Genomic DNA, 17058 nt, shown 5'->3' on the forward strand with positions numbered 1-17058 from the left:
GGAAAGTTGAATGAAGGCAAGGCAGTGGATATTGCCTGCATGGGCTTTAGCAAGGCATTTGATAAAGTTCTGAATAGGAAATTGGTCAGAAAGGTTCAGTCACTTGGTATTCAGAATGATGTAGTAAATTGGATTAGACAGTGCCTTCAAGAGAGAAGCCAGAGAGTGGCAGTAGATGGTCGCCCCTATGTATGACAAGTGGTGTATCACAGGGATCTGTGCTGGATCTACTGTTGTTCATCATCTATATCAATGATCTGGCTGATAATGTGCTTAACTGGACCAGCAAATTTGCAGATGACACCAAGATTAGGGGTGTAGTGGATAATGAGGAAGGCTATCAAAGCTTACAGTGGGACCTGGACCAGCTGGGAAAAACGGCAGATAGAATTTAATGCAGACAAGTGTGAGGTGTTGCACTTTGGGAGGGAAAACCAGGTTTGTCCTTACACAGTGGACGGTAGGGCACTGAAGAATTCAATAGAACAGAGCGATCTGGGAATACAGATCCATAATTCATTGAAAGTGGCATCATCAGTAGATAGAGTTGTAAAGAAAGCTTTTGGCTGGTTGGCCTTCATAAATCTGAGTACTGAATACAGCAGTTTGGATGTCATGTTGGCGAGACCTAACTTGGAGTGTTGTGTACATTTCTGGCCACCTTCCTGCGGGAAAGATATCAACAAGACTGAAAAAGTACAGAGATAATTTACAAGGATGTTGCCAGAACTTGAGGAACTGAGTTATAGGGAAAGGTTGAATCAGTTAGGACTTAATTCCCCAGAGCATAGGAGAATGAAGGGAGATTTGATTGAGGTATACAGAATTATGAGGGGTATAGATTGAGTAAATGCAAGCAGTCTTTTTCCCCTGAGGGAGGGTGACACTAGGACTAGAGGTCATGGGTTACGAGTGAAAGGTGAAATTTTAAGGGGGAGCTTCTTCACTCAGACGATGGTGACTGTGAAATGAGCTGCCAGAAGAAGTGATGGGTTTGGGTGCTATTTCAACATTGAAGTGAAATTTGGATAGGTAAATGGATGGGAGAGGTATGGAGTGGTATGGTCAGGGTGTAGGTTGATGGGACTAGGCAGATTAATAATTCGGCAAATTAGATGGGCTTGAAGTCCTTTTTCTGTGGCTGTTGTGTTCTATGACTCCATGACTCTAGGAAGCAAAGAGTGATGGTTGAAGATTGTTTCCTGGACTGGGGGGGTGGGGGGGGGGAGGGGGTCAGTGAATGTTGGTGTGCTGCAGGGGTCAGTGCTAGAACCCTTGTTATTCGTTAGTTATAAAAATGATTTGGATTTGAATGCAGAGGACCTGATCAATAAGTTTGCAAATGCACCAAATTAGGATGTGTCGTTGATAGTGAAAGAGATTTAGAAGGCACCTGAGGGACCGTTTCACAGAGCATTGTGAGTATGTGGAACGAGCTGCCTGAAGAAGTGGTTGAGGCAGGTACAATAGTATAAGTTAAGTTTGAATGTTATGAGTATTTCTAAGATTTAGTAACTTTAATTGTGGTCACATGGTCAGCAACCATGTGATACAGTAGGTACATGGAGAGACAGAGGTGTGGGGGAAGTTAGAGAGATATGGGCCAAGCACAGGAAATTGGGACTAGCTGAGTGGGCACATGAATTTGTGGGGCCAGAGGGCCTGTATCTGGGCTGTATTGCTCACTGACCTGTGCAACTCTATAATGTAGGCAAATGAAATGAACTCATATAGACACCAACAAACACAATGGAGGAATGTGTTGGAGGAACACAACGAGTCAAGCGGCACCTGTGTGAGAAGGAGAAATTGTCAACGTCTCGGATTGAAACCTTGTGTCGATGCACTGCTTAATTCCATTCTACCCCTAGATGCTGGTGGACCTGCTGTGTCCCTGCAGTTCCTGTAGGTTCCTCTAGATGTCAGCATCTGCAGTCGCTTGTGTCTATCTCAGGTCGGCATCTTGGTTTGCAAGAATAAACTGGGTTGAAGAGCTTGTTTCCCCCTACGATTCTGTGACACCTACACTGTAGATAAACTCACAGTAACTCACCAACCCGCACGTTTTGAGCTGTGGCAGGAAACCAGAGAACCTGGAGCCCCTGCAAACTCCACATGGTCAGCGCTGGAGGCCAGGATCAAATTCAGATGCTGAAGCTGTGAGGCAGTAGCACTACTTGCTGTGTCACTCTGACGCTTCACCACGACATCAGGACAATGATTAGACATCTGTTTTAATGGTGATCTGAGCGCTAGATATTGGCCAGAGACTTTGGAAAACTACTCTCCTCATTCTCCTTCAAATGCTGTCGTGGGATCTTACATACCCACCTGAGAGAGCGACAATGGTCTGTCGGAGAGGGTGAGCCAGCGGCAATGCTGCTCTGAAGCACTGGCATGGAACCACATCCCCTCCCCTTTGAAGTCAAACTGGGACTAAAAAGCTTTGATTACTGAAGGGTTTTGATTGAGTAAATGTTTGTGTGGCAAGAGTGTGGGTGGACATAAACCATGGTGTGAAGGGGTCAGCAAAATTTTGGGGTGGGGGTGGGGATATGTTTTACTTTGCAGGTGGTTATAATCTTGAGCTTCCTCAAGGGGCAGTCAGGCAGCTTCAATAGGAGAAACATGTTGGGTGTAGGGAGAGAGTAGGGATCAACTGGACAATCGGTCAAAGAGTTGGCATGGGGGCAATGGGCCAAATGGTCTCACTCGGCACCATGTGCCGTGAAAAGTCCTTGCTGAAGGAAAAGCTGCAGAGATCTCCCAGCTGACACGGGCGATACTTACTCCCCAGTCATCAGCTCCAGAACAGGTCACAGGTCATCAATACCAGGAGAGGTCACAGGTCATCAGCACTGTGACAGGTCACAGGTCATCATTACTGGGACAGATCATTGGGTCATTGATAACTTCCGATACTACTTGTGAGATAACTGAACACAATAGAAGCGGGAGCAAGCCATTCCACCCCTCATCCTTGCTTCCCCTTATCAATAAGACCACTACTGATTCCTCACCTCAGCACTGCATTCCTGCACAAACACCATTTCCCCCAATTCCTTGAAAGTGTCTCTTGAATTCCAGCTACTATCCTTCCCTACATTATTGGTGATTTAATCGGTAAAAGGCTGCTGTTGCCACACGTCCTGAGATACAGTGCGAAGCAGTACATATCAGTAACGGAATGCAGAATATAGTGTTACAGTTACAGAGTACGTGCAGTGCAGTGCAGGCAGGTGCAAGGGCCATGACGAGGCCGAGTCCATCCTCTCGTACAAGATGCCCATTCAAAGATCTTATAACAATCTCCTCGAGCTCAGTGATACGTCTTGCCCGACAGGAATGGGGAGAAGAGAGAAGAGAGTGGGCTGCTTCACCAAGGCGGTGGGAAGTGTACTCATAGTCCGTGGAGGGGAAGCTGGTTTCTGTGATGTGTTGAGCTGTGTCCACAGCTCTTGTAGTCTCAGGCGGAGTCGTTGCCATGCCATGATGCATCTGGATAAGATTATTTCTAATAATAGGCATCCGTCGGTCTCGTGAGACCATGGATCTGCGCCTTGGAAGGCTTCCAGGGCGCAGGCCTGGGCAGGGTTGTATGGGAGACTGGCAGTTGCCCAAGCTGCAGGCCTTCCCCTCTACACGCCACCGATGTTGTCCAAGGGAAGGGCACTAGGAGCTTGTGCACCGGTGACGTCACAGAGCAATGTGTGGTTAAGTGCCTTGCTCAAGGACACAACACGCTGCCTCAGCTGAGGCTCGAACCAGTGACCTTCAGATCACTAGGCTGATGCCTTATCCACTAGGTCACGCACCAGATTATTTCTATGGTACATATATTAAACAGTGATCACAGTTTAAAAGTACAGTACATACTTATTAGAAGAGCACTCAGAATGTGTGAAGTTTGCAACAGAAATGCAGATTACTGGACCTCAGTCCAAAACGTGTCCTGCTTATTCCTTTCCACAGTTGCTGCCTGACCTGCTGAGTTTCCTCCACCATTTTGTATTTGATCGAATAGGAATTCAAGTTCTTTCTCTCTGTTGCAGTTGGCAGAAATATAATAGCAAATAAGCAGATTGTGACTCAATTACCTTCACAAAAGCACAACAGGGAGGAAGATTTCTGTGGGAATTAAGTGGTGGATCCTCTGCCAGGTACAATATACTGCAGTTCACAGATTGCCACCTGAGGGTGCATGTGTGCTTTTCAATTAATACAATTTGGTAACTGCCAAGTGAAAGCTCGCACGGTTATCAAGTGGAAACTAGATGATAAACAACAAAGACAGGCTTGCGTCGGTCACGAGCAAGTGTTTCATGGCCAATGAAACAATGAAGGAAGGCAGAAGCCAATTTGCACGCAGTAAGCCCCCACAATGTGGCAGTGACCAATAGTATGCTTTGGAGACAAAAGAGACGCAGATGCTGTGATCTGGAGTAACAGACAGGGTGCTGGAAGAACACAGTGAGTCAGGCAGCATCTGTGTATGGAAACAGGCAGTCAACGTTTTGAATCGAGGCACTTAATGGTGACTGAGAAATAAACAGTAGACAGAGGATCAGGGTGAGAGTCTGGACACAAAATGTTCAACAGTTCATTTCCCATCATAGGTGCTGCCTGACTGGTTGAATCCACCCAGCTCCTTTGTGTGAGCTCATGTTCTTCTTTGAAATGGGCCATGGGATCTTTCACACCCTACCAGGACCTAGTAGTAAGTCAAATGAAAAATGGCCCCTCAGGCTGTATGGAAATCCCTCAGTACTGTCATCTTAAGAGTCCCTGTAGTGCCATCTGAAACCAGAAGGCCCACACAACAACCGGCAGGCAGAGGGTCAAAGTGGTGGAATGCTCATGAACAACACCAAAGTTCAAAGTAAAATTTATTATCAGACCACATACAACCCTGGGATTCTTTTTCTGCGGGCATCCTTAGCAAATCTATAGAACAGTAACTGTAAACTGCAAACATCAGGAACTATAAACTGTAAACAAACTGGTATAAATAAATAGCTGTAAGTAACGAGTATGAAATAACAATATAACAGAGTCCTTAAATGAGTGTGGATATCCCCTTTTGTTCAACAGCCTGCTGGTTGAGGGGTAGTAATGTTCTTGAACCTGCTGGTGCGAGTCCTGAGGCATTTGTACCTTCTACCTGATGGCAGCAGCGAGAAAAGAGCATGGCCTGGGAGTTGAGGATCTTTGATGATGGACAGTGCTTTCCTGCGGCAATGTTTCATGTAGATGTGCTCAATAGTTGGGAGGACTTTACTCACGAGGTACTGGGCTGAATCCACTCCTTTTGAGGGATTTTCCACTCATTGATGTTCCCATACCAGGCTGTAATGCAGCCGGTCAGCACACTTTCCACCATGTATCTATAGAAGTTCGCCAAGGTTTGTGATGACATGCCAGACCTCCACGGACTCCTGAGGAAGTAGAGGTGTTATCTTGCTTTCTTCACAATAATATTTATATGATGGGTCCAGGACAGGTCCTCTGAAAAAGTGACATCCAGGAATTTAAAATTACTAACCCACTCCACCTCTGATCCTCTGGTGATTACTGGCTCATGGATCTCTGGTTTCCCTCTCCTGAAATCTACAATCAGGTCCTTGGCCTTATTAACATTGAGTGAAAGGTTGTTGTTATTTCATAACTCAGCCAAGTATCCAATCTCCCTCCTATATGCTGATTCATCAGCCCCTTTGATACAACCCACAACAGTGGTGTCATCAGCAAACTTGTATGTGATGTTGGAGCTGTACTTAGCCTCACAGTCAGTGGTGTAAAGCAAGCAGAGCAGGGAGCTAATCACACATCCCCGTGGTGCTCCTGTGCTGATGGAGATTGTGGAGGAGCTGTTTTTGCCAATCCGAACTGACTGGCATCTACAAGTGAGGAAATTCAAGATCGAATTACACAAGGGGGTATTGAGGCCCAGGTCTTGGAGTTTGCTGATTAGTTTTGAGGGGATGATGGTGTTAAATGCCAAGCTGTAATCGATAAAGAGCATCCAGATGTTTGCATCTTTGCTGTCCAGATGTTCCAGAGTTGTGTGAAGAGCCAATGAGATGGCATCTGCTGTAGACTTGTTGCTTCAGTAGACAAATTGGAGTGGATGTAAGTCACCATTCAGACAGGAGTTGATACGCTTCAACACCAACCTCTCAAAACACTCCATCACTGTGGACGCAAGTGCCACTGGGCGACAGTCATTGAGACAGGTTACCATGCTCTTCTTGGGCACCAGTACAACTGAAGCCTGCTTGAAGCAGGTGGGTACCACACACTGCCAGAGCGAGAGATTGAAGATCTCCGTGAATACACCAGCCAGTTGGTCTTTAGTACTTGGCCAGATACTTCGATTGGACTGGATGCTTTCTTTGGATTCACTCTCTTGAAGGCAGCCAGCACGTCATCTTCAGATACTGAGGCCAAAGGATCATCGGGTGACATGGGGGTGCACAATGGTTCCCCGTGTACTGGTGGTCAAAGCGAGCATAGAAGGCATTGAGCTCATCTGGAAATGAACCTCTTCTGTCCCCTATGTCGCAAGATTTAACTTTGTAGGAGTTTATGGTATTCAAACCCTGCCACAGTTGTCGAACATCCCTTGTTGCTTCCAGTCTAGTTGGGAATCTCCACTTTACCTAAGAGATGGTTTTCCAGAGATCATACCCTCACCTCTTGTAGCATTCTTGATCTCCAGACTTGAGTGCCTCTGATCAGGCTCTCAGCAGGTTCCAGATTTCATTGTTCATCCAGGGCTTCTGATTGGGGAAACCGCTGAACGATTATGTGGGTACACTCTCATCCACAGCTGTTTTAATGAAGTCTGTAATGACCCTGCTGTAGTCATTCGGGTCCTCAGATGAGTTCTTAAATACGGCCCAGTCCACTGACACATCCTATAGCCGTTCCTCAGCCTCCTGTGACAACCACTTGGTCGTCTTGATCTCTTGACCCTTGCTCTTTAGGCTCTGTCCGTATGAAGGTAACAGGAGTTCAGCCAAATGATCTGACTTGCCAAAATGTGGTCTCGGGTAGGAACGATAGGCATTCTTTTATCATGGTGTAGCAGTGGTCTGTGTTGGGACCTCTGCTGCAACAGGTTATGTGCTCATTAGGCAGGGTTTTCTTCAAACAGGCCTACCTAGTTAAAGTTGCCGACTATAATTTGAAATGTGTTGGGATGGGGCATTTCTTGTTTACAGACAGCATCGTGCAGTTCAGTGAGTGCTTGCTTATAATTGGCCACTGGTGGTATGTAAGCTGCAGTCAGGATCATGGATGAGAACTCCCAAGCCAAGTAGAATGGTCTACCTCTAATTGTAAGTCAGGGGGACAAGAAGCTGACATAAACCCAACATCCATGCACCAATGACAATTGACTAAAGAGCATATACACCTCCGCCTTTATCCTTACCAGAATTCCAGGTTTGATTCATTCTGAAAATTGTAAAACCTTCTGGTCAGATAGCTGCTTCCGATATGTTCGCTGTTAACCACGTCTCAACGCAACTAACAATTGAGATCTGTCTCACCTGCCTCTGATAGAGCAGCCTTGCCCCAAGATCGTCAATCTTATTTTCAAGTGACTGTGTTATGTTCTTCCATAAGACCAGAAGACATAGGAGTAAAATTTGGCCATTTGGCCCATTGAGTCTGCTCCGCCATTCAGTCATGGCTGACTCTCCCTCATCCCACTAGAGGTCCAGTCTAGTAATTTTAGCCCCCCCCCCCCCCCACTTCATCCTTGCATACAGCAGCACCAGTGGAAGGTTAAAATGGACAGAACAGGACAAGGCAGACCTTGCAACAGCCAGTAACTGATGGAGCCGTCTCAGACAGTTACCTCCAATAAGCAGCTGAGAGTAATTCAGGATCAGAGGTCAGTTTTATTTACCCCAGCACAGTTTAGTAGAGCCTTATACAGTCAAAAGTAGAACTGGAAAGTCAGAATACACATCAGTCCTCATCAAGGGATCAGCAGTGGAAAGGTGAGCAGTTTCAAGTTTCTGGGTGTCAACATCTCTGAACATCTATTCTAGGCCCAACATACTGATACATTTACAAAGAAGGCATGCCAGCGGCTATATCTCACTAAGAGTTTGAGGAGATTCAGTGTGTCACTGAAGACTGCAGCAAATTTCTGCAGGTGTAACGTGGAGAGCATCCTAACTGCTTGCTACACCATCTGATATGGTGGATGGGAGGTGCCACTGCACAAGAACAGAAAAATCTGCAGAGGGCTGTAGGCTAAGCAGCTCCATCACGGACACTAGCTTCCCCGCCATCAAGGATGTCTTCAAAAGGTGATGCCTCGAAAGGGCGGCATCCAACATTAAGGACCCCCAACATCCAGGACATACCCTCTTCTCATTGCTACCATCAGTGAGGAGATACAAGAGCCTGAAGACACACACTCAACACTTTAGGAACAGCTTTTTCTTCTCATCAATCAGATTTCTGAACAGTCTATGAACCACGAACACTTCCTCACCATTTTGCTCTCTATCTGCACTATTTTTTATATATCCTTATTGTAATTTATAGGATATTTTAAGTATTGCACTCTACTGCTGTCACAAGATAACAGATCTCATGACGTATTCAAGATCGTTAAATGTCATTTCCAGTACACAAGTGTAAAGGAGAATTAAATAATTGCTATGCCGGATCTGATGCAGCACAAAAAAAACACAATAAAATAAAGTGCACAATAATAAAAAACACAACAAATATAAATACCTAAGATAGCTTATATCCATAGATTGATTATATACACATAAAGTGACACCAGGTAGAGGAGTGTCTGTATGTAAGGTGACTGATGGGAAATGATGAAGTAGTGGTGTTGGGGTTGTGGAATGGTGGGTTAGTGGGTGGAGGTGTTGATCAGCCATACTGCTTGGGGAATGTAGCTGTTTTGGGGTCTGGTGGCTGTAAAGTAGATGCTACGTAGCCTCCTCCCTGATGGGAGTGAGACAAGCAGTCCATGAGCAGGGTGGGTGGGCGGGATACTGCAGGCTCTTTTCCAGCACCTTTCTTTGATGGTGGGGAGGCTGGTGTCAGTGATACATTGGCCAGTTTTGACTAGCCATTGTAATGCTTCCTCTCCACCACAGTCCAGATTCCATACCACACGGCACGGTGACATAGCATGTTAGGAAGTTCTCTACCGCGCATCTGTAGAAGGCTGTGAATATGATTTGTGCAAAGTCCGGCTCTCTTCAGCCTCCTCGGAAAGTAGAGATGTTGGTGAGCTTTCCTGGTTGTGTAGGACGTGTCCTGGGACCGTCAGGGTTTGTGTGTGATGTGGACTCCCAGGAGTTTGAAACTGCTCACAGTTTCCACTGCTGTGCCGCCGATGGAAAGAGGGGTGTGGGTGGTGAGAGCTAAACCTGATCCTGATTCCGAGTTTTAACCAGAATCGCTCCTCAAGCTTCGGGTTAGGCCTGAAAGATGTGAGAGCGCAGAGGGGATTCAGCAGGATGTTGCCTGGGTTTCAGTGACGAGGAGAGATGGCTCTATTCTCACTGAGGTTGAGAGAGGACGTAAATGAGGTATCTAAATTATGAAGGGTATAGACAGGAGCCTTTCTCCTTTCAGAATTAAATAAAACTAGAAGCATAGGTTTTAGGTAAAGGGGTGGGGGGTAAAAGATTAGGAGGGGATCTGAGGGGTTGTTCATCATCCAGAGAATGGTGAGTACCTAGAACATATTGCTGGAGTAGTGGAAATAGAGTCACTGGGAGTGTATAGATGAGCACTCCGATCACCCAGGAACAGAGGACTGCGGCTCGAGTGCTGAAGGATGGGGTTAATACTGGTGGGTATCCACTGGTCCATATGGAATTAGTGGGCCGAATGGCCTGTCTCCCTGCTCTATGACTCACTTTGATGGCAGTCGACCGGATAACTCAACACAAAACATTTAGGGGGGGGGGGGGGTTAGTTACCGGAGAGAACACATCTCAGGATCCCACCACAGATCAGGCAATGAAACAGTTAAATCAGCCAGTGCATCGTAAATAAATTAGAAAATAGTAGCACTAAACAAACAGTAAGAACCACTCCACTCAACCTTCCAATGATACTGCCAATCAGTTCCGGAATCCTAGCTTCACAGGGTGCGGTTTGAAAGGGTACGTGACAAATTAGTGCTTGAACTAAACTGATCTATCCTGTTGGCTGGTGCATCCAAAGAGCAATCAGCTCGCAAAACTATGAGAAAGGGTCGAAGAGTAATTTATGATCAGCCTAAACAAAGTCGCTTGCAATTGGATTACACTCTGGGTACATGAATTGGATGTTTTTCAGGAAACAGACTAGTGGTTATACTTAATCATAGACCATTTGGCAAGCTGCAAGAACCAATCCCTCACAAGATCTGATCACAGCCAATGGAAGTATTGATTTTGTCAATAATAAATACACCCTGAACCAAATGCTGAGGAATAAATTTCACAATTCTGAGGCCTTTGTTGATCAGGGTTGACCGTAGATGTTGTGTCCTGATTGTCTAGATCATATATGTCAAACTCAAGGCCCGCGGGCCGGATTTGGCCCGCGGTGGAATTATCTTTGGCCCGCGAGATAATGTCTAATTACTATTAAAGCTGGCCCCAGTAATCGAAGCGCCTATGGCGTATGATATGGCTAATGCTGAGTTTATTCAGGTACCAGGTTTTCAGGGTTTTTAGTGTTTATTCGGCAGTCTTCTTCATAAAAAACGGAATTTGTAAAGTGAAACACTTTGTAGTTATAGCAGAGACTGAGACACATGAGAGCAGGCTGAAAAAACGGAGGCAACGAAAGCTGCGTTCGCACGCGTCCGACTGATCTGGACTGCATGAAGCTGCATTTTGCTCAATCCGGCCCGTGACCTAAAATGAGTTTGACACCCCTGGTCTAGATAGACAAGCCTGATCAGTACAACATGGAGAACAAGCTGTTGCCCATGTAGCAAGCTCCCCCCTCTCCATGCATCTGATGAACCCAAAGGGACAGCAGAGACCAATGCAGGTGTTGTCGGTCAGTGTCGAACTTGACACAAGACTGCCTTAGGGACTCCAGCTCTGGATTTTCCCCTCAAAGTTTACTCCTGAAACCTACCCCATGAGTGGGTATAGCCACAAGGCAGCAGAGGTTTGAGATCACAGTTTTCCTTCTGAGATGAGCTGCCAATATGGCTGATGAGCCCAACCAGCCTGACTGGTTGTAAGGTGCCAGTAACCCACCTTCACCCCTTCTCCTGTCAGTAGAAATGGTTGCACCGAGCTTAGTATCTAAGCCACACCTGAAGGCCAGGAGCTGGACTTGATTGTCAGAGACTATTTGAGGCGCACGCCATTGGGAGCATTTAATAGGTAGTGGGAGCATGTCCCCATTACCATTCCCCCCCCCCCCCCCCCACTGGCTACAACAACCTTAAGGAAACAAATTCCCCAATAAATGACAAATAACAGTGTAAAACCCAGAACTGCTAATAGGTAACATATGGAACTGACCTAGTGCTCTCATTACAAATTCAACATAGGTATCAGAAGGACTTTATGAAAACACATTAAATATAACTTTATATTTAACACCATATTTGACAGCTCTTCTCATCTCCTCTATTTCCTGGGCCTTTTCTCTTGGCTCCCTCTCCTACTGAGCGAGGCAAAGATCGAGTTTCCCTCAGCCCCTGTATCCAAAGCATTGTCCTTTGCTGTTTCTGTTTCTGCCACGTTCAATGTGATTCCACCGCCCGGCACATAATTTCCTCTCCTTTCAGAGAACGGACTGGCCTCTTCTTTGGTCTCCATCAACCACATCTACTGATGGTCCAGCAGCATCACAGGCACACAGCATTAAATAACCAGCAATCACGAGAAAAACATAAATTATACACAATTTTTACAAGAAAGGACACCATTAGAACAAAAATACAAAGTCTATTTTAGTGCCAAGCGGCCCTAGTGTTGATAAACTGTGGTGATTATGGTTGTGCCAGTTGGTTCAAGAACCAAACAGTCAGAATTGGAATCAGAACCAGGTTTATTATCACTGTTTTATATGACATGTCTTGATGAAGGGTTTCAGCCTGAAAAGTCAACTGTTTGTTCCTCTCCATAAACCAAGGTAGAACATACACTGAGGAGTGCAGTAGAACAGAGGGACCTGGGAATACAGATACAAAATTCCCTAAAAATGGCATCACAGGTAGATAGGGACGCAAAGAGAGCTTTTGGTACATTGGCCTTTATAAATCAAAGTATTGAGTTGGAATGTTACAGTGAGGGTGTATAAGGCATTGGTGAGGCGGAATTTGGAATATTGTGTGCAGTTTTGGTCACCAAATTACAGGAAGAATATTAATATGATTGAAAAAGTGCAGAGAAGGCTTACAAGGATGTTGCCGGGACTTGAGAAACTGAGTTACAGAGAAAGGTTGAATAGGTTAGGACTTTATTCCCTGGAGCGTAGAAGAATGAGGGGAGATTTGATAGAGTTATATAAAATTATGATGGGTATAGATAGAGTAAATGCAAGCAGTCTTTTTCCACTGAGGCTAGGGGAGGAAAAAACCAGAGGACATGGGTTAAGGGTGAAGGGGGAAAGTTTAAAGGAAACATTGGGGGGGGGGGGGCTTCTTCACACAGAGAGTGGTGGGAGTGTGGAATGAGCTGCCAGATGAAGTGGGCTCACTTTTAACATTTAAGAAAAACCTGGATAGGTACATGGATGAGAGGTGTATGGAGGGATATGGTCCAGGTGCAGGTCAGTGGGACTAGGCAGAAAAATGGTTCAGCACAGCCAAGAAGGGCCAAAAGGGCTGTTTCTGTGCTGTAATGTTCTATGGTTCTATGGTGCTGCCTGACCTGCTGAATTCCTCCAGCATTTTTTGTGTGCTGACATGAAATTTGTTGCTTTCCAGCAACAGTACAGTGCAAAGACATAAAATTACTATAAATTATACAAAAAATAAATACTGCCAAAGAACAAAGGACGAGGTAGTGTTCATGGACCTTTCAGAAATCTGATGGCAGAGGGGAAGAAGCTGCTTCTGAATCTGTGAGTTTGGGTCTTCGGGCTAATGATAGTATGTCAAAAACAGGAAGAGGGCCTGTACCGGATAGTGAGGGTCCTCAGTAATGAGTGCTACCTTCTTGAGTCACTGCCTCTTGAAGATATCCTCAAAGGTGAGGAGAGGGGTGTGCTTGTGATGAAGACAATGAAGTCTACAAACCTCTGCAGCCTCGTGTTCCTTCATAGCTGGCTGTGATGCAACCAGTCAAAAAGCTATCTACAATACATCTGTAGAAATCTGGTGACGTAATGAAGTGACATGCCTTCTTTGTGGTTGCACGGGAGGGTTGAGGGAGAGAAGCTGTTCTGGAATCTGGTGAAACAAACACAACATGCTGAAGGAACTCAGCATCTATGAAAAAGAGTACAGTCGACATTTTGGCCGAGACCCTTCGGCAGGACTGGAGAAAAAAAAGATGAGGAGTCAGAGTTAGAAGGTTTGGGGGGGGGGGGGGAAACGCAAGGGGATGGGTGAAACCAGGAGGAGGAAGGGGTGAAATAAAGAGCTGGGAAGTTGATTGGTGAAGGAGGTACAGGGCTGGAGAAGGGGGAATCTGACAGGAGAGGGCAAAGACCATGGGAGAAAGAAAAGGGGAAGGAGCACCAGAGGGAGGTGATGGGCAAGCAGGGAGATAAGGTGAGAGAGGGGAAAGGGGGGGGGGGGCATTATCAGAAGTTCGAGAAATCGATGTTCATGCCATCAGGTTGGAGGCTACCCAGACAGAGTATAAGGTGTTGTTCCTCCAACCTGAGTGTGTCCTTATCTAGTGGAGTGGGACTTCAGGCTTCTATACTTCCTGCTTGATGAAACTTTGATTCCACATCCTACAGACTCACTTTCAAGAATTCTACCACGCATGCTTTCAGTACTATTTACTTATTTGCACAATTTGACTTCTTTTGCCCATTGGTCATTTGTCAGTCATTATGTATAGTTTTCATAAAATCTGCTGTTTTTTTAAATTTTCCTGTAAACGCCTGCAAGGAAATGCATCTCAAGGTGCATTTATATATGGTGCTATGGCAGTGTAATGGTTAGCGCGACACTATTACAGCTCAGGACGCCAACAGTTCAGCGTTCCGTTCTGCCACTGTCTGTATGTTCTCCCCATGGATTATGGGTTTCTTCCCACAGTTCAAAGATGGACCGGTTGGTAGGTTAATTAGGCATTGTAAATTGTCCAGTGATTAGTCTAGGGTTAAATTGGGAATTGATGAAGGTGTGGCTCGAATGGCTGCCTGGAAGGGCCCACCCCGCACTGTATCTAAATAAAATAGAAGTTTTTAAAAAGTAGATGTCGTCGGCTCATTCCACTATTCTGGGACTCTGATATTTGTTCCGAGCCGCCTATCTTCTCCTGTGTTTTGACACATTTCCTGGGACACGGATACATCCCCCGGGACGTAGAACACAGAATGCTACAGTACAGGACCGGGCCTTTCTGTCCACGTTGTCGAATTAAACTAAATGTCTGGACATCATCTATCTTCCTCCATCCCTGCAGATTCACCTGCCTAATAGCTTGGCAAACAGTATCTTGTCCACTTCTGCTATTGTCCCTGGCAGCCCATTCCAGCACTCACCAATCTGTAAAAAGAAATGCACAGCACATCTCCTTTAAACTTTTCCTCCTCACCTTAAATACATATCCTCTACTATATGACATTTCCACTCTTGGAAAATAATTCTCACTTTTATAAATTTCTCCTGGTCTTCCCTCAGGCTCTGACCCTCCAGAAGAAAAAAAAACAATCCGTTTGGTTTCTAACTATAGATCATACTCTCGAATCCAAGCAGCATCCTGGTAAACATCTTCTGTATCCTTTCTAAAGCCTTCACATCCTTCCTCTAATCGAGTGACCAGAACTGCAGACATTGCTACAAGTGTGACCTAACCAAAGTTTATATTTAACTTCCTTACTCTTAGACTCTAAGCCCTGTCTAATGAGGGCAAACATGCGGTAGGCAATCTTCGCCACCCTGTCACACATCTGTGGCTACATTCAATGAGCTGTGGACTTCGATTCCGAGAGCCCTCTCTATATCAGTGCTGTGGGCATTCTGCCAGTAACTGTGTACTTCTCATAAACACTGGACCCGGCAAAGTGCGACACCTCACTCTTGTTTGGATTGAGAGCCAGCTGCAGTTTCTCCGCCCACACCTGTAATAAATCTATATCCTATTTCACAGCCTTTCACGCTGAGCACGGCCCAGCAATCCTTATATGCAAAACTATTGACTCGCTTATTTACATTTTCATCCAAGTCAGTTATATACCCGGAATGCGATATATTTCCCCGGGACGCTGATACATTCCAGGGACACTAATCGATTTCCCCGGGACGTTGATACATCCCCAGGGACACTAATTGATTTCCCCGGGACGTTGATACATTGCCCGGGGACACCAGTAGATTTCCCCGGGCCGTTGATACATTGCCCGGGCCGCTGAGACATTTCCCCGGGACGTTGATACATTGCCCGGGCCGCTGAGACATTTCCCCGGGACGTTGATACATTGCCCGGGCCGCTGAGACATTTCCCCGGGACGTTGATACATTGCCCGGGACGCTGAGACATTTTCCCGGGCCGTTGATACATTGCCCGGGGACACCAATAGATTTCCCCGGGCCGCTGAGACATTTCCCCGGGCCGTTGATACATTGCCCGGGCCGCTGAGACATTTTCCCGGGCCGTTGATACTTTGCCCGGGGACACCAGTAGATTTCCCCGGGCCGTTGATACATTGCCCGGGGACACCAATAGATTTCCCCGGGCCGCTGAGACATTTCCCCGGGCCGTTGATACATTGCCCGGGCCGCTGAGACATTTTCCCGGGCCGTTGATACTTTGCCCGGGGACACCAGTAGATTTCCCCGGGCCGTTGATACATTGCCCGGGGACACCAATAGATTTCCCCGGGCCGCTGAGACATTTCCCCGGGCCGTTGATACATTGCCCGGGCCGCTGAGACATTTCCCCGGGACGCTGAGACATTGCCCGGGGACACCAGTAGATTTCCCCGGGACGCTGAGACATTGCCCGGGGACACCAGTAGATTTCCCCGGGACACTGAGACATTTCCCCGGGCCGCTGAGACATTTCCCCGGGCCGCTGAGACATTTCCCCGGGCCGCTGAGACATTTCCCCGGGCCGCTGAGACATTGCCCGGGGACGTTGATACATTGCCCGGGGACGCTGAGACATTGCCCGGGGACGCCAGTAGATTTCCCCGGGACACTGAGACATTTCCCCGGGCCGCTGTCCGTGGTTCGGCCCCGGACCGTCTGGCAGTCACGCGCTCCGGGGGCAGGACCTGCCGTTGCTACGCCGATCATGGCGGAGCAGTTTGCTGCGACCGTGGGGTTGCAGCAAGTTGTGGAAACGGCGGCCGTGGACTGGGGCTCGACCACCGACTCCAGGGCGCCTGCCAGCAACGGGGAAGCGCGCCCTATCTCCCGCAGCCTGGCCGACACAGACCCGGTCATTTATTTCGTGAAGAAAACGTCGCCTTCCACCGTCGACATCTGCGATGGCGTCGGTCTGGTGCAGCTCGAATCCTCTCCTGCCGCTTCTCCCATCAAAGTCCGCGGCAAGAGTAAGTACTGTACACCCGTCGGGCCGCTGCGTGAACTGACCTGTTTGCATTCAGGACAAACAAGAGTTGGGCAAACTCTACCGCAGCCCGCGGAACTCTTGTCTTCATTCAGCAAGACGTACTGGGCCGGACGAAGCAGGGACCTGGTGCTAGAGTCCGACGCCGGGCTGTGTGTGTGCTGGGAATGTGCCGCTTTAATTTACAAACTGGTTTAAAGTCATTTGCGTTTTAACCTGCCCAGCCACTTGACACGCAGTCCGAGAGACTGCCGGTTTGTTCTGAGGTTGGAGTCAGCTGGTGAAGCGAGAGAAACACGAAAATGTTGCGGTGCGGTGACTGGAGGGCTTGAGCTGTTTAGAAAAGACGGGATAG

General features: G+C 47.0%; 1 protein-coding gene across 4 annotated transcripts in view; it reads left to right on the forward strand.

Annotated features, from left to right (window-relative positions):
* Positions 1-16386: 16386 nt before the first annotated feature.
* The window catches only part of rufy3 (RUN and FYVE domain containing 3), a 71097-nt gene continuing 70425 nt past the window's right edge, over positions 16387-17058 (forward strand). The window contains exon 1 of one of the 4 annotated variants that reach the window (XM_073042367.1): positions 16387-16686. In XM_073042367.1, the coding sequence (XP_072898468.1) occupies positions 16425-16686 (262 nt within the window). In that variant the 5' untranslated portion in view covers positions 16387-16424. The remainder of the gene's footprint in view (positions 16687-17058) is intronic. The other 3 variants (XM_073042368.1, XM_073042372.1, XM_073042370.1) reach the window with 3 other exon arrangements.

Source organism: Hemitrygon akajei, chromosome 4 (assembly GCF_048418815.1).
Source record: "Hemitrygon akajei chromosome 4, sHemAka1.3, whole genome shotgun sequence".
In the NCBI taxonomy this organism is placed as follows: domain Eukaryota; kingdom Metazoa; phylum Chordata; class Chondrichthyes; order Myliobatiformes; family Dasyatidae; genus Hemitrygon; species Hemitrygon akajei.